The sequence below is a fragment of the Trichosurus vulpecula genome, chromosome 7 (genome assembly GCF_011100635.1).
Source record: "Trichosurus vulpecula isolate mTriVul1 chromosome 7, mTriVul1.pri, whole genome shotgun sequence".
NCBI lineage: Eukaryota > Metazoa > Chordata > Mammalia > Diprotodontia > Phalangeridae > Trichosurus > Trichosurus vulpecula.
Window position 1 is genome coordinate 72,423,506 of NC_050579.1, and position 18,325 is coordinate 72,441,830.

The 18,325-nt window shown below is 36.7% G+C and overlaps 2 protein-coding genes across 2 annotated transcripts in view; one reads left to right on the forward strand and one right to left on the reverse strand.

The window, feature by feature from the left end:
* Window positions 1-10,268, forward strand: part of SASS6 (SAS-6 centriolar assembly protein) — a 27,922-nt gene extending 17,654 nt beyond the window's left edge. The window contains exons 13-17 of the mRNA XM_036767912.1: window positions 1,574-1,710; window positions 2,906-3,034; window positions 5,784-5,878; window positions 9,130-9,224; window positions 9,328-10,268. Of these exons, the coding sequence (XP_036623807.1) occupies window positions 1,574-1,710; window positions 2,906-3,034; window positions 5,784-5,878; window positions 9,130-9,224; window positions 9,328-9,431 (560 nt within the window). The 3' untranslated portion in view covers window positions 9,432-10,268. The remainder of the gene's footprint in view (window positions 1-1,573; window positions 1,711-2,905; window positions 3,035-5,783; window positions 5,879-9,129; window positions 9,225-9,327) is intronic.
* Window positions 10,269-11,703: 1,435 nt separating this feature from the next.
* MFSD14A (major facilitator superfamily domain containing 14A) overlaps window positions 11,704-18,325 on the reverse strand; it is a 37,572-nt gene continuing 30,950 nt past the window's right edge. Inside the window, exons 9-12 of the mRNA XM_036767438.1 lie at window positions 17,365-17,477; window positions 16,187-16,284; window positions 13,395-13,558; window positions 11,704-12,885 (exon numbers count right to left, since the gene is read on the reverse strand). Coding sequence (XP_036623333.1) covers window positions 12,679-12,885; window positions 13,395-13,558; window positions 16,187-16,284; window positions 17,365-17,477 — 582 coding nt within the window. The 3' untranslated portion in view covers window positions 11,704-12,678. The remainder of the gene's footprint in view (window positions 12,886-13,394; window positions 13,559-16,186; window positions 16,285-17,364; window positions 17,478-18,325) is intronic.

Consider the following 18,325-nt stretch of genomic DNA (forward strand, 5'->3'; position numbering starts at 1 on the left):
ATTATACATACTCATTTCATCCTACCTTTAGTTCTTGTTTGTGTACATGTTTCATTGTTTCATCTTTTGTACAAGACCATAAGTTCTTTAGGGATAGAGACTGTGTCTTACTCCAACATCACTAGAACAGCAGGAGTTCAGTAAATATTTGTCCAATAAGTGAAAAAGTATTTAGTAGTCTTTTATAATTAAAATGTTAAATGAAAGCCTGTAATTCTGTTTTATAGTAAACTTCTTTATCCTGGAATTTATTTTACATAAAACTCAAAGAATACTAGTTATACATCCAGTTTTGTGGGTTTTTTAAAAAATACTTTCCAAGGTATCTGAGAACGCCTTTTATTATAATCTTACTACTTTTTGTCACCATACTCATGGCATGGCCAGATGACTAATATTTGTCAAATATATGTCTGTATAGCAGGGGCAACCAGATTGTAAAATTGCCATAATGCTATCTAGCTCTGTGTAGGGAGGTTATCTCAGAGTGATTCCTTTTATCACTTTTAGTATAGAGATACTGCATTTTGAAACTTAATACTTTAAATTTAGAATTTGAAGTAATGTTTGTTTTGAAAATAGTTATGATACATGTCTGTTATGGGCAGATTAAACTAGACCCCTCCCCTTTTAAAAATTCTTTGTTAGAGAGGGATGAGCTCTGGAGGAAGGAGGAAAGGAAATATTGGGAAACGTAGGCAATGTAAAAACTAATGATAACAATAAAACCCATTTTTTAAAAGGATATACCTTAACTACTAGAGAATATGATGGTCTGACTATGTCGCTTCCTTACTTAGTAAACACCAGTGGTTCCCTGTTTACCTCTAGGATCAAATATAAATTACTCTGTTTGACCTTCAAGGCCTTTCATAACCTGCTTCCCCGCCCCATCCACCCAGCCTTTTGAATCTTCTTACATTTATACCCCACCATGTACTCTGATCCAGTAACACTGTTCTGTTTGCTATTCCAGTAATAAGACACTCCATCTCTTGACTCTGGGCATTTTTACTGGTTATTCCCCCAAGCCTGAAATGCTTCACAACTCCATCTCCTGGCTTCCTTCAAGTCCTAAATAAATTCTCCCTCCTTCTGAAAGTCTTTCCTGATCTCCTTAATTCTAGTGCTTTCCCTCTGTTGATTATTTCCAGTTTATCCTGTATATAGCTTGTTTATACATAATGATTTGCATGTCATCTCCCCCATTAGATTATGAGCTACTTGAGACCAGAGACTGTTCTTTACTTTTATATCCCTAGTGCTTAGCTTAAGTGCCCGACACATAGTAAGGGCCTAATAAATGTTTATTGACTGAGTGAACTAGCTTCAGTGGTAGGTGAGAACTGACCTACATGGTGATCAGCAAATCAAAACATAACATTTTTGCTTGGAAAGATTTAGATAATCCTATATATTGTCTCTGCTCACACAGTAGGAGAGTTGGCAGTGTTTTTTGCAATTCAAAAGATTATTTTGAACCTTAATACAAGTTTTAAGTGTGCTTGAAACAAATGTAAAAATGGAAGGGCAAAGCAAAATGTTTAAATTTATTTGTTTTTCTTTTATGTAGTAATCACATGGCTAAATAAAGAACTGAATGAAAATCAGCTAACAAGAAAGCAAGACCGATTGGGACCCTCCACAACTCCACCTGGTCAGCCTAGCAACACCACTATCAGAAGTGGAATTTCTCCTAATCAGAACATGGTAAGATTCAAACTCATATCAGACAATCTTTATGATAGAGTCAAACACAGAAATACCTCCTGGAAGCCCTTTACTGGGAGACTTCCTTCCAAGTATACATTAATGATTACTCTTGTAGTTTGTTCATTTTTTTGTTTTTATTTTTTGAGGGGGGAATGCAGAGCAATTGAAGTGACTTGCCCAAGGTCACACTGCTAGTAAGTGTGTCACGTGTCTGAGCCCGCATTTGAACTCAGGTCCTCCTGACTCCAAGGGCCGGTGCTCTACTCACTTTCCTTTCACAGTTAAACTTGGAGAAAAAGCTGTCTGCCCTCATTGCTTCCATTTCCTCACCTCCCATTTCCCTACCTCTTGATAATTCTAACCTTTTCATTCAACTGAAACTGCTCTTTCCAAGTTTACCATGATCTCTTCATTAGTAAATATAGTGGACTTTTCTCAAGAAAAGTTAGTCCTTATCCTTAACCTTTTTGTAGCATATGATACCACTGTGTCAAACCCTCTGTCTGCATACTTTCTCCTTCCTGGGTTTTTGCACCACTGCTTTCTCCTAGTTGGCCTCATTTGGTTGACCTTTTCTTCTCAATCTCTTTTGTGGGATCATCATCTGTGTTCTGTTCTCTAACCACTGGTGTGTCTGAAGGCTCTATCCTGGACTCTCTTTTCATCTCTCTCCATCCTTTCTTTTGGTGATTTATTATCTTTTGTACATTCTATCATCTCCGTGCAGGGTCCTTTCCAAATCTATATATCCAGCAGTAATCTTTCTGCTCTTCGCTAGTGCTTCATCAACATCTGCATGTCTTATATCTTCAGCTATGTATTAACCATGTTGGACTTGGAAGTGAGGAAGAATTGAGTTCTAATACTGCCTTGTACATTTACTAGCTGTGTGACCCAGGACCAGTTACTTAACCTCTGTGCCTCAATTTCTTCATCTGTAATATGGGAATAAGTATGACACCTACCTCCTCTTGTTATTTAGCTTTAGTAGCTTAAAACTGCACTAAGACTTTTGGGACATACCATATATACATAAAGAAAGCACTTTGCAAAACTTTAAAGGACTTTAAAATACTAGCTCTTACTTCCATAACTTACAGGTGCTTACTGGTAAGTAGTATTAAGTAATACTATTTATAGCTTTCATTTTCTCTTAATGATACTTTCCCCCCCTCTACCTTTTTTTTTCAAGCTGGATAACAGACTACCTCTTCCAAACTGTGGAATTGGCTATCCTGTTTCTTCCACATTTACCTACCACAGTACCTTCCCTCATCCTGTAGCTTCAAAAAGCACTGTTCATCCAGTTTCTGGACCAAAGGTAGCCATTTTATTTCATTTATAGGTGGAGATTTTTGTGTTTAATTAAAAACAAAATTGAAGACTCTAGCACTTTTGTATTTTAAACAGTACTTGAATGGTTCTTCTTGGCTAGTAACTAAGATAATCATTTTTCCTTTGAAATGTACCTTTGAAATTTTGATTCATTATGTACATTTTTTGTTTTACATAAAACTTTTCAGGAACTTAACATAATTTCCAAAGTGTGACCAAGACATACTAAAACCACCTGCTCAGAGGATATGCAAAGTGTGACCATAAAGTAATGAGATTGATTTTATTGTTGGGAGCAGAGGAGTAAAACAGAGCAGGGGTTTGTTTCATCCTGTAGCAGCAGAACTTTGAAGGTCAGTCAGTAAGTCTTAGGCTAGAAGCTGTGATCATCTGAATTGTGTATAGTTTTTCAAATAAAAATAAGTTACCTAAACTAAAATTTTAAGTCAAATATGCTAGCAATACACTTGAAATATTTTAAGAAGCATAGGGATGAAATGTTAATTTTTGACAGCAATAAAGTTTAAAGAAGGTAGAGAAGATGTAGAATCAGAATTTCACAATCAAAAGGAACTTAAATGACTAGTTCAGTTCATATTTGAAAAAAGCAGTGGGCAATATTAAGCACCTACTATGTGCAAGGGGGAAACAAAGAGAGGCAAAAGATAGTCCCTGTACACACAGTCTTTTGAGGGAGACAACAAGCAGACAAGTACAGTTGAGCTACGTAGGCTTTCACAGCCAAGCAGAGGGTTTGTTATTTGATCATGGAGGTGTTAGGGAGCCACTGGAGTTTATTGAGTAGGAGAGTGACATGGTTGAACCTTCAATTTAGGAAAATCACTTTGGTGACTAAATGGAGGATGAACTAAAATAGGGAGAAACTTGAGGCAGGCAGACCCACCAGTAGCCTATTGTGGTAGTCAAGTGTGAGGTGGTGAGGGCCATCACCAGTATCCAAGGAGAGAAGTGGGCCCTCTGGGACTTATTCCCCTGTAAAGTTTTAGTCTGTGGATTGTACTTAGCCTTTCTTTGAACTCTTTGATACCAGCTATCCCATAGTCTATGTTATGTGTCAGATTATGCCGAGTTTTCATCTTTTCTATCACAAATTTTAAGAGGTAGCAGTCATTTTTCCTTAACATTACCATCATTTCTATAATCATTTATTCCCCATTAGTAGAATCAGATCTAAAGTAGAAATTGCCATCGTTGGTTCTTCCACTTTAAAAAAGATTGGAATGAAATGATAATTAAAGCAAGGCTTGTCTTTTGGTAGAAAGACCCTAGTAGATTGCCAAATAATTCAAGTCCTTCATCATACTGTGTTATACCTCTGGCTAGGATTTTGATGTTTCTTAAATGCCTCATCTTTCCTATTTCTGTCATGGTAATCTATAGTATGCTTTAGTGACAAAATTATTTCTGTTTTTCTTCCATTGATCTTCACTGAAACACTTTTCATGCCATTTCTCAGCTCTGGTTGTTGGATTTCCTCATATGAATATGCCTGCTTAGCAAATAAACAGTGCTATCTCACCCTCTTTTCCATATCCTTTTGGTTTTCTCCCCCACATAATATATGTCCATCCAGAACTCATATTCCAGTCATGGGTTTCACCTTCCATGACTCATTGATTCCTTTGAGGTCCAATTTGCCTCTTTATGTTAAGACCTCCCACTTTGATGTTTGTGGTATTATAAAAAGACAACATTCATTCACCTGTAGGACCTAGGGAAAATGATAAAAAGGTCAGACTTTTTTAAAACTAATAATCATAATGACCTTTTTTGGCAGTTCTTTATGATTACAAAGCACTTATCTCCTACGGGAGTGTTGTGAGGTAGGTGGAGGAAATAGTATACAGATGAAGTAGTTCAGGTTGAGAGGTTTTTAAGTGATTTATCCCTCCATGCTCACATTGCTGATAAATGCTGGAGCCAGGATTTGAATCCAAGTTTTCTGACTCCAATTTCAGTGCTCTTTCCACTGTCCCATCACTGAAGGTGGCTAATAAGTAATATTTGTTGTAATATTTGTAGAAACTGGTTCATCCTGAAAGAAAACCCGAACATTTTTAAGATTATACTTTTCACTTCTAGTGACAAATAGAAACAGCGAAAGGATTGGGAAACTGGAGAAAATAGCATGTTTTTTGAAGAAAATATAAGTAATAAGGAAATAATGGTCTTGGAAGTATGACTCAGGAACAAAACATCCAGGTTTGTAGGGGAAAACTTGTAATACTCCTTAGACCTAAGAAAGTGAACATGGAAAACCCATAAAAGAAGACTTGGTTGGTTTTAGCTTTGACCTCAACCGTTTATCTGTAGAATTCATCCATTGAGATCAGAAAGGAGTAGATCATGTTTATTGTGTAGAAATCCTGACATCTCAGGTAATATTAGAGAAGAAGAATGAATCAGGAACATTTGATTTCATGGGAAAAACATTATCTTGGAGGTTAGTTACATTTTATCAATGACTGTTGTCATATAATTCTGGTGCTTTAAATAAATCTCCTTATTTTACAGTCACACCTTTTATGTGCAGTTTAAGAAAAAGAAAAGGAGTATAACTCTATAATTTAACCTTACAAATAAAAAAATATGGGTAAGCTTTAGTAAAAGACAAGTTGTCTTTTACTGGATTTTCTAGGAGAAAAATAACTGTACAGCAATATGCTATTAGATTTCATAGCTTCAAATATATGAAATGTTTTGTCTTTTACCAGGTTCAGTTTAACTTGCAGTTTGCAAAAACAAATACTTCAGGAGATGTTCCTTCAGGAGGATCTATTAATATACCTCGCTCAACTAATAAAGAAAAGTAAATACTTTTTTATTTTATATAATTAAAATATTGCATATTGGCAGTTATATTTTAGTCATTTTTTAGATTTACTGCAGCAAGAGTTTGAGAACATAAATGTAAATCCATTTGTCTCTTGAATGTTGATTATTGATTACAGATTAACTGGAAATAGTTCCCAGCATTTTTGGTTTAATGATATATTTGAGAGATTTCTGAAATGTAACACCACCTTGTTTTTTCTGGCATTGTTGAAGATTAAGTCAACAAGCATTTATTAAGCACTTACTTTATGCCAGACACTTGCTAAGTGCTGGGAAGACAAATAGAAAAGACAAAAAGAAAGACAGTCCTCAGGAGTGGGAAAAGAAGTCTAGAGTGTCAGGATTAAGCCCTGTAAAGAATAGAGGAATAAGTGTGACTAGTCTGGGCCCTTTTCTCAAATGGATGTTCCAGGAACTGACCAGTCAGAGGAAGGGGCCACGCAGGGTCATCATTTCCCATCCTGCTACTTTCCTGGACTTAATGCTCTTCAGAAACTCATCATGCTGTAAGATATAATCAATTCTGCAATTAATTTCCTCATATTTCCATGAGGAGTTCATTATTTGTTCCTCCCACCCCACCCTTTTCAGCTTCTTTTTTTCTGTTGTCCTCTCCAGTTAGTATGTGAGCTTCTGAAGGCAGGGATTGTCTTGCTTCTTTTTGTATCCTCAGAGCTTAGCTTAGCGCGATGCCTTGGCACATCGTAGGCACCTGATAGATGGAGGCACTAACAAGGGGAACTTTTATTCTGCACCTAAAACTCGTTGAGAAGGAAGAATAAGAGAGAAGGGAGGAATATTTCTTTTTCCAGGACTTTAATTTCTTATTAGGCTAAATAGGACAAACATGAAGCATTTTCATAAACAGCAGGAAAAGAGAATTGTATATGAAACTTGAATCTCTATACAGATAGCTTGTTTTTTTTTTTTTAAATATAATAGATTTACTATCTCGACCTATAGGAAAATAGAAGGGAAGAGGAATAAGACAAAGGGGGGAGCGTTAGAAGGGAGGGCAGATTTGGGGAAGGGGTAATTAGAATGCACGCTGTCTTGGGGTGGGGGGAGGGGAGAGATGGGGAGAAAATGTGGAACTCAAAATCTTGTGGAAGTGAATGTTGAAAACTAAAAATTAGTTATACGTATGTATGTATATAATATATATATATATATATATTTAACATATTTGTTCCAAAGCTTTTGTTTTTTCTTTCCCTGAACTTTGTTCTATTCTCTTCCGTGAAGTTTAAAAAATGTTCCGTTATTTTCTTTCTCCTCTCTTTTTCTGGCATTGCTGTCACTAACCTTATAGCTTACTTCCCCTCCTCCCTCATCAAAAAAAAAAATCCCCCCTTTATGGCATAAATGTAGTCAAGTAAAAATACATCCACATTCAATGAATTGTTTAGCCATTCCCCAATTGATAGGTACCAACTCTTTAATACAACAAAAAACTGCCACCTATGGGGTAGGTAGGCTAGGCTAGCTGAAGCAGTAAGGCATCCTGGAGGAAAGACAGGTGACAGCATGTTCCAATCAAGTCAGGCCATCACCACTTATTCTCAGACCCTTAAGGAGATGGTACAGGGCCCTAACTTAAAAGCTTTCAGGATAGCAGTGCCCCCAAGATTGCTGGCCCTGTGTCTAGTGCAGGCTCTACAGCCATTATTAAGGTGATCTCTCACTACAGAGAAGGGGCCTGCTTTCCTTGCCACCACCTCCTGTTGACCAATGATCAGGTAAGCCTAAGAGCTCGAGGAGTGGCAGCGTTTCAGACCTTACTTCTAATGCAGCCCCTATAGTCACCATCTTAGAAAACCACCCATATGGAGATGAGACCTGGCATCAGTTTCTGTGGATGGTGTAACTTCTGCCTCCTCAGAAGCCACAGCTACTGAAGACCTGGAAAATAAAGTTCTCACTATGAAAGTCCTTGGTAGAATCAAATGAGTCATTATCAGAAATGGAGGTTTTTTATCAGTAGAGATGACTAAACTTATTAGCATCTACATTATATCCTAAGGATTATGGGGCTGTTCTTTCCATTTTACTTGTGGCTGACACCTGTATGTGTTGTTTTTCCCATTAGGACAAGCTTCTTGAGAACAGGGACTGTTTTGCTTTAGCAGTGTTTTGTGCAAATGCAAAGCATTTTAGTGCTTACTTGTTTAACACAAGTACTTTTTGTAAACGTTTTCTATGTATGGGTCCTTTACCCTTTTTAAAAAATTTTTCTTTAGGGATATGTATCAGTTAGTGGTAATGGTGAGTAGGAGGGGAAAATTTGAGAGTTCAGAAAGGATTAGTAGAATCCCCTTTACATTCACAGTTCTCTCGACTGCTGTAGCATTTGACACTTTCTCTTCCTGGATACCCTTTCCTCTGGATTTTTGTGATGCTTTTTCTTGGCTCTTCTTATACTTTTCTGGCAACTCTTCACTCCTTTGTGGGCATCATTATCCACGTCCTGCCCCCAATTGTGGGTTGTTTTGTCACAAAGTTGTGTCCTGGCAGTTTTATTCTCTAGCTGTATACCCTGTATCTTGATGTGCTTATCACCTCTCTTGAGCTAAATATTAGCCTGGAGAAGACTTTGGATGAACATGATAATTGTGTTCAAATGTCTGAGGGACTGACATGTGGAAGGATTGGATTTATTCTGCTTTGCCCCTCAGCAGTGAGAAGTTGCAAAGTGGCACCTATCTGTAGTTGAAATGGATTGCCCAAGGAGCCAGTGGGTTCTCCTTCATGGCTTGGCTTTCTAGCCAAAGCTGTACAGCCAATTATACTGTTGCATAGGAGATTCTTAATGTGCCAGCTGGATGGATAGGCCCTGAGGGCCCTTCTGACTTGGAATCAGTATGGCCAGTGTTCACTTTCCCTGTCACTTTTTGCTCAGGGTAGCAGCCTCTACAGTTTCATTACTGCCTATGCCTACCAATTGGTCTAATCCAGTGTTTGCTCACTGGGCAGTGGTCAACTTCTTGTAGATTCCTTATATTAGTTCATTTTTTGTAGGAAGTGGTATTAATCCTTGTTGATGTCTTTTTTCATTATTAACTTCCTATTTTCTAGTCTATCACATAAAAACCGTTTCTTTCCTCATCTAAAATCATATTTTAACCCAGTTCAAACTTAAGTTACTGAGCTTCATTGAATTTTACTAAGGAATAATCTGTTTAAGAAAAAAAAAATTTAAGTACTTTTTTTTCCCCCTTTGATAAGTGGTGAAAATTTGGGCCTGGAATCCAAATATTTGAAGAAAAGGGAAGATAGCATTCCATTACGAGGGCTTAGTCAAAACCTCTTTAGTAATCCAGGTAAGAATCTTCTCAATTATTTCTAAATTGGAGTTTCTTTATAGTATGATTTAAAACTTCACATATGTATGAAGTCAAAGAATTAATGTTTGTTTCCCACTAGTTATAGAACATCAGAAAGATGGCTCTTTAACAACCCTACAAAATTCAGCCAAACCTGCAGTGCTCCCTCCTTCTGTGGCTTCAGCATATTTTCCTGGACAGTGACCTACCCTGCAGTTTTGCTTTGTGAAGTATTGAGAGAATGGCAGTGGTTCTGGCTGAAGATCAACTCTTAACATAGCAACATAAACACAACCACCATGAATAAGATAACTTGGCCTTTGACTTAAGTGACTATTGATGTGTTTTAATCCCACAAAGTCATGTTACCTTGGCTATATGTGGAAAATATTATGGAAGCAAGAACTAAATTTGGGCTTTGACCTTGGTCCATATGTACCAGATACTGGAATATTTAGTGCCTTTTCTTTTTAAGGAGTTTGCTACCATTTTTGAGCGTAGTAGTTGTATGTATTTTATTGAAATAAACATGGAAGGCCATAATCCTTTTAAGTGAGGTCGATTTTAATATAAAACCAAAGAATGGTGATAACGTTTCCCCCATGACTACTAGCAATTGAATGGGAAAAATTGTTAAAAGTATCCATAGTCTACTGGTTTTCAAGTAGAAAATTGAAAGAGCTTTATATATGATTTCATAAAGTGTTTTATTGGAAAAGAAATCAATGTAATTCTTATGGGTTTAGCCAGCTGTGCAAAATAGTTCTTGTAGATGATTCATTAACACATGACTCCCTTGAAACCTAGCTAGAGATGCAAGATATCTTTTTTTTAAACCTTCTACTCAGTGTTACAAAGCTAACAACTAGATTAGGCTGAAATGTCATCTAACCTGAGTAACTCCTGTATTCATTAAGTTTTACATTTTATCAAGTGGCCCTTTGTCTAAATTAATAGCTATGCAAAACTTAGAAGTCTCATTAGAAAATGAATATTTTCCCCAGTTTTTGATATAAATGTTCAATATGCCAAGAAAAGATAACAGTGGAAACTTACATGAAGTACTAGACTGTGAGCACTATTATAGACTGTGAGCACTATTAATTGTCACAAAGGTGTATTTTCAATGGTAATTATTTTCTTTAAAAAAAAAAAGTCTTGGGACTGTATATATTCTCTCTTTCCCTTCTCATTTTCACCAATATTCTTCTCTATGCGGTGATTTCCTTAGATAAATATGAAGGTTTGTGTTTTATCATGCAGAAGCATTTTTAAAATGTACATGTTTGTGTGTGTTTGGGAGATAGAAATGCTTTTTTTCTTTAGTGCCAGCATCAGTAGATGACATTTTAAAAGATTAGCTAGAATCTTAGGTAATTTTGTTATAAAGCCCTTTTCAGGATTTCGAGTCTTACTTAATTTAAGGTCTAGGGGAAAATTAGGTTACCATGTCATCCCTTTTGAGAAGAATTTTAACTTTATTAATTATGCTTTTTAAAAAAACTAAGATAGTATGATAATCTTCATGCCTACAAGTCTCCTATTTTGTTGAGCTGTTATGCTTCAGTTACAATCCCATGATCTTCTGGATACCATAATAGTAACATAACTAGATTACAGTGAGTTGAATGAAATGTGAATTATGAAGCAGCTTTTTGAAAACAACCTTAGAATATTCTTTGTTGTAAATAATGTATAGTACATATTTATAAACTGAATGTGGACGTTGGTAACTGGGGTACATCCTCAGGCAACCTTTTGATTGTTGTAAAGGGAACTGATCCTTTACTTCCCCATAACCCTTAAGTATGAAAGCAGCCTAGTAAGATTTACCAAAGCAGTTTTTAAATGCTCATACTTTTTTTGCTTATATCTGACAACAGAAACCATACCAACTACTTGCTGGAAATTTGTCATGGGTTATTTAATCTGTTTGATCTCTTAAACTCTTCAGCAGTTTTGCAGTGTAAAAGTTGTACATTTGTTTATAATCAATGTTGTACATTTAATGTATGTTACTGAAATATTAAAATGGTTTTTGGTCAATGGTATATGTCCCAAGTTTATTGAGAACAGCCAAACCAAGCTTTTAAAGGAAAATGAGGTTGTATTTGTACTAGAAGGTTTTCAGCATGTGTGTGTGTGTTTTATATATTATATATGTACATGTATATATGTGTGTGCATATATATGTTTTCTAACAATTATTGTTAGTGTATATGTGTATGTATAGTGTATATATGTGTAACATATACTTACATATTCTATGAGGAGAAAGTGCTTAAAACCTTATGGTACAAATATATGCATATGATATGTGTATATACATACACACACACTACAATTGTTAATTTTGTTCAAATTAAGACTTATTAACAGTATTTATTTACAAACCCCATCCGTCCCCTTCCCCGCCCCAATCGTACTCAATTATGGCCCAAATTTTAAGAAGCAAGCAATAACCAGACAAAAAAAATTTTAAACTATACAGTATTTTATACACAATTTATACAAAGTAACATTTCTTAAATAATATAACTGGACACAAAAATATACACTTTAGAGAAATTCACATCAGTAATTATTATATAAAGCTCTCTTCTAGGGTCCTGAAAATTTAGGACAAGCATTAGCTTTGTAAAGTGTTACTATGACAATCCTGAAAGGTCACTATATCTATACAAAGATATCACATTGACATTTTCAAGACTATCGGTTTATTGTATAATTTATAGTTTCTGTATTCAAGTGTTGAGGTCCTTGTGATTATGCAAACATCAAAACAACAGTGGTATATGAAAACTATTTTTGGAAAGCTGTGCTTGAGCCAGTAGTCTTGGAGGCTCTAAACACCCACCCATTTAAATACCAAATGGTCTGATAACTATTTCATATGATGCCCCACCTCCCCCCAATGCACTTAGATATTTCTTTAAAAATTACTGTTCTGCAAGCAAGCTTAAAACATGATTCTGTATTTAGTAAAAAATAAAATTAAAAAAAAAGTAAAAAATGCAAAATGTTTTGCCTTTTCCTTATTTAGTGCATAAGGCTTTGAATTACTTGACCCAAGATTTTACAGCATTAAAATAATTGGGTCTACAACTATGCTACCTACTAGTGTCTCACTGAGACTCAGCATAAATAGAATTAAAGCTCAACACCTTAAGGAAATGGATGCAAAGGCATATATATGCCATGGAGAAAACTTTTTCCTTTTTTCTGAAACTAAACTTTAAGGCTTTATAATAAAATTTAGTGGCAAAAGATTGGTGTGAAACAAGACATTTTTTAAATGATATCTTTGGAGAATTGTTCTATTTTTCATGCAGATAAGTTTCTTAAAACAACCGTATGAAATGAATTTTGGATGAAAATGGAATATGCATCCAGAACTGCAGGTGAAAAACCAAGAACTAGGAGCTGACAAAATTTTCCCCCATGTCTGTCGTCATACGTTTGTGTCTTGGAGCAATGGTTCTTTGGCTTCCCCGGGAGCCTGTGGACTGTGAGGATGGCTGTGGCCACCACAATGTTTTTTCCAACTGCCAGCTCTGACATTTAAGTTGGTATGTTCTGGGATAAACAAGGCAACAAGTAGAGCCAGGAGAACAGAGCAGGCTCCAAAGAGAAATGGTGGGCCAGGAATGATGGAATTCTGGGGAAAAAAAAAAACAATTAGGATTTTGAAAGAAAATCTCATCTGTTCATATATTTCTCTCTCGTAGGAGTAAGGAGGTTTCTTCCTCTTAGCCATTAATTCTTAAGTTTGGCTTTGAAGTGGTGATATGAAAGAAGTATTTTCTGATAATTATTATAAAATCCTGGGCAATGCTGAGCTGTAACTTACAGATTTTAGACTTGGCAAAAATGAAAGGAAATAAAAATGTCACTAAAACTTAATTTTATTTTTCATCCAGTATTATATCTGAAAGTGGGATTCTTGCTATAACTTTAGGTATTTTGTGAGTACCAAAGAAATACCATCTGCTTCAGATCAGAGAAACAGCTTAAGAAAGTCTTGGAAAATTGCTGAGGGGAGAGGGTAAGGGAGAAGGATCCAGACTCTTACACAGGACTTAATAAAATAATCTCTTCTAGTATGTCCTTAAGTGTAGCCTAATGAAATTTTTATATTTATTAGAGTGAACAAGAAGAAGAAAATACCTCCTGGGTGTGGTGCTGAGGGCCTTGGTTTGTTCCTAAATCTGTTTCTGTTATCTGTAGTTCATTCAGTTCCACGTGGAATATGTAGAATATAAATCCATAAAGAGCTGGTCCCAGCCCGTTACACAATCCTCGAATTCCTGTTATCATGCCTTGAACAACCCCTAAACGGTAAAGAACACACCCCTCAGCATTATTCTCTTATTGGCAATACAACCATTTCTATGCTCCAATTACAGCCCTCAGATCAATTAAATGATCATTTCACAAACATTAATGTTTAAATAAAAAAAATTTATAGATAAAAAGATGAAAGCTAGCCCCTGGCTTCATAGATCTCACAGTGGAACAAGAGGGAGGAAATAACACAAACATACATTCATGAGTATAAAAGGCGGGTGTATATCTGAACTGGGAAAAGGGGTCATGGTCTAGCATGGGAGATGGCATGGAGGCAGATCAGAGAAGAGTGGTTTGGTTGGAATAGACCTGTATGAAGTGGAACAGTGAAAAAAAGGTAAGAAAAGGAGGCTAGATCCTTTTACCCTGACAGTCTTTTACCCCAAGCAGATCTGTTTGTTTTATTTTGTACTTTTTGGATCAAGGGAATGAAATGATTAGAATTATGCATTTAGGGAAATACATGGCTGGTGATAGGCTGTGTCAAAAAATGCTATTCTACAGCCCTTAGTCCTACAAAATACAAGTTAAGCATAAGATGGGCTTTAGAGCAGACAACATTTTGGTTAGTTTAATCTCTAAAAGTGACCCAATGTAGCAAAAACATCTTAAAACCTTAAAAAGTTCCCTTGCCTATACAACAGAAGTTATTTGTAAAAGTTAGTTGACCTTTAGCTCTAACCAGCTATAAATGACACTTAATTAAGATAGGGACATCCCTTCAGTTTTTTTAAGTGAATGGAAAATTCAGTAAGGGAACAATTTTTGTTAGATTTCTTGATCATAACATGTCACAAATTATTCTGGCTATTCAGAATTTCCCTGTAACTGGTTCACACCTAAGGAAACAAGCTCCAAAGGGAGCAAACTAGAAATGCTTCCTCCTGTCCAGGGCCAAGGGTCTGCTCTTTAGGGATAGATGCAGCAGCGGCCCAGCTGAAGACTGCAGCTTAACACAGAGTTGGAGGTCGTGGGGACTAAAACTGCCCATCCAGTACTAGGCCAGGGAACTGACAAGACTGAGCTATCCAACAGAGTGGCCATGTCTGCTGAGGAGCAGCCCTTCCGGGACCAATGCATTACCCAGAGAAGAATTTGAAGACAACTCAACAAAAAGAAAATGGACACCAAGGCCCTACAGTTTCTGGGTTCCCTGTACATGACATTGTGGACTTTGAAACCATTACTGCAGCTGCCCTCTCATCCTGGAACTTCCCCCTCAGTACCTGGGGCCTCCTTATTACTGAAACATCTAACTACTCCTATCAAGCTTCTCACCCTGGAATGTCTTTCCTCCAGGACATTATCCCTTCTCCCACCAGTGAGTTCCTTGTGAGGCCTCCATTTTGGGAAGGAGCCCAGGCCAGTCAGCCTTCATTCATTCCTTGCATGGCTCTAGTCCTGACTTCCAGATATCAAAATCTTATCAGAGAGAATAGAGCTGAGTCTAGAGTCAGAAAGACGTGAGTTTAAACCTAGCCTCAGTTATTTCCTAGCTGTGTGACCCTGAACAAGCTGCTTAACCTCTGTCTGCCTCAGTTTTCACAACTGTAAAATAGATAACAGTACCTACCTCCCAGAGTTATTCTGAGGATCAAATGAGATATTTGTAAAGCAGTAGACACTATATAAATGCTCATTCACTTCCCCTTTCCCCCTGCATCTGGTACCTTTATCTATTCAATTTCCACCCCTACCCCCTTTCTGCCCCCTTTTGACTGTAGTCTTCTTCCATTAAAATGTAAGCTCCTTGAGGGAAGGGACTGTCTTTTTCCTTGTATTTGTGTTCCTGGCATGTTTCCTTCTTTCTAACCAAATTCCATTTGAGAATTTTCTCAGCTGTGCAGTATGCTTTACATATTTTCTCATTTGAATCTCACCACAACCCTGTGAAGTAAGTATTGCAGATTATTACCATAGTAAAGTAGGGATCCACTTTGTAAATGAGGCTAAGAGAGGTTAGATAACTTCCTCATTGTCATAAACTAGGTGTCACTGGCAAGATCTACGGGATGTAGTTTGAAGTCTCCTGGCAACTAAGGTGTTCGCACTATGCTAAATACTGTCATTTTCTTCTCCCTGTTCTTTCCAATATCATAGAGTCAAACATCCTTTTCAAACTTTTATTCTCCCCTACCCAACAGTCTCATCTCAATGCATCCTGAACTACTATTACCAGGTTTGCTTAAACTAGTTTATACCCAGCCATCAAAAAGAGCAAAGCATGAAATTCTTTCTCCAAAAGTTATGAGCAGGAACATCCTCAGTTAGCAGAACTATACTGTTTCAGAAAAACAAAAAAGCTACAACATATCTCGAATACTGATCTTTGCTTTGTAAATGCAGAATCATATTTTGATAACCAATCTTTGTTTTGTCAACCAGAAATGGAGCTAAGGAATAATCTCATCAAGAGGCCTGTATACTAAAAATACAAGCTAGGGACAGCAAACTAAATATTGGGCTTATTTTTCCCCTTATAAGTAGGCCAGCAGTTACCCTTTCTCTATATTGAAAAAAGTCTCAAATGATAATGAAGTGTCCTAAAACAAGCAGATAAAACGCTTGTATGCTTTTTAAATAAACACACCACTGGCTCCCATCATACTCACCCTGTTGATCAGCGTCAGCAGTCCGTGAAACTAGTGCGCTGACAGCTGGGAAGGTAATACTGGACATGGCTGCTACTGCCCCAGCAGCCCACATCATCCTGCAATCCAAAAGGCAAAATTCAGAATAAAATCAGCAAATCTGGCATACTTCCTACCCATCCAGGGAGTTTAGCTCATACTGCAACTGGGTCATTTTTAGCAGTGGTGGGGGAGAAGACAATGTGGCCTGTTACAGAATATATTGACATGTTTTCTGAACACTGAAACCAAAAGGACCATCAGCTAATCCTGTTCTTCAAGGTGTTCACTCTATTCTGTGCCAGTTTGAAGAGACCAGTAGATAGAAGGTAGCTGATTTTAGATAAATCTTTGAGAGTCATTTAAGGGAAGTTTTAGTGAAGTTTTTCATTTGGGATGCCAAGTGAATATTCTTGTCTGACATTAAAGAAATCTTGAAGCTTACAAATCCATACTCCAGGCCCCTTAAAAAAAAAAAAAATTCAACAGCACCACCCCTACCACAAAACCTGCCTTATGTAAAGCTTTTTATGTAAAAAGCAAATCTAGGTCAAAAGAGGTGATTATTCAGCTGTACTGAAACATCAGGGCAGATCATGGAGTCAAGTCCTCTGATACTAGGCATATTGGTGTTTGTGGGCATCTTGACACCAGCAACATGGTCACCTCATGGCTGGAAACCAGACTGTGGCAAGAAAAGCTGTGAAGGAGGGTCATGGAAGTAAGACCAAAACAACTGGATTTTACTCACTCATTCCTGGTTTGCCACCAGTAAAGAACACTGGGGTTAATCAATTCTCTTTTTCTAAACAGAAAAAAAAAAACTCAATAAACTAAACTTCAGGTCCTTGTTAAGGGATTTTGTAAAAGATTATTAGAGTATTTTTTAAGCTAACATGTCACACTAAGCTAAGTACTATTTAGGGAACAGTCAGTGATCTTAAAGTGAGCTCAAGAGCTCAGCCAATTATCTGTGAAATAAGAACTTTCGATCTCTCAAACTGGTTCTACAGAAAGCTCAAACAAATCAAGGTAAAAGATTCGCACCCATTTGGAGATAAAATAACATATTTAGTAAGAAACATTTGAAAAAGTTTCCATTCTAGACAAGATACACTAACAATAAAATCTAAAGTGCAAATACATATACATATACATACCAAGGCTCTGAACCGAAGCCATACCATGCCAGCTGCAATATTTGAAATCCTAGACCAAGTAAGATGGTGTTCTTGTTTCCAATTGATCTCATAAGTAAACTTAATACTATGGTCTAAGAGAATAAAAAAAAACACACAGCTGTTGAATAATTTTAATGATCTCATCTTTTGGTTTACATTTCCAGCAATATTTCTCAAGGATACATCCTGAAATCATACTTTGTAATGCAGAGACAGGGGGAGAAAGTTTTCTTTGTTTTTAATCATTATGGATTCAGAGGAAAGGTGGACAATTACACATTTCACATTTGCTATGCAACACTTTTTTACCTCACATATTGTCACCTAAGTCAAGTGGCTATTGTCATTTAAGCCTCATACCTATATAATCTATTGCAGGGCTGTCCAACCTTAGGTTTTTATTGAAACAACAGACAACATATTTTGATTTGCCATTTTAGTTTTGAAAACTCTGTGGTAGCTCAGCTTCCTTTATTTTACTAAAGCATTTACGTAAATTTCTATGCTCGTAGGTGGGCTGCATAAATCACACTGTGGGCCGCATTTTGGACAGCCCTGGTCTATTGAATAAGAAGCCGACCTAAGAAGCCAAGGTTAAAAAATATCTACACTAAAATAAGACAAAAGAAATATACATTGGGGTGCCCACATAAAGTGGAAGGTCACAATTTAGTAATTTTTCCCATACTACTAGAGGTATACATTTTAAGGCTAATTGCAAAATGAGTATTATTAATGTTGCAGAACTTTACAAGATATGAAGCACTTTAACATGTTACAGTAAATCCATGACATAGACCAGGCAGGAGATGTTCTCATTTGAAAAATGAAAAAACACAGAGGATTTCACACATGTCGATAGGATTTAGACATGGCTAAGGCCTTAGAGCCACTTTCTTCTATGGAAGAGGAAGCTTGGGTCCAGGCCATAAAGGGAATG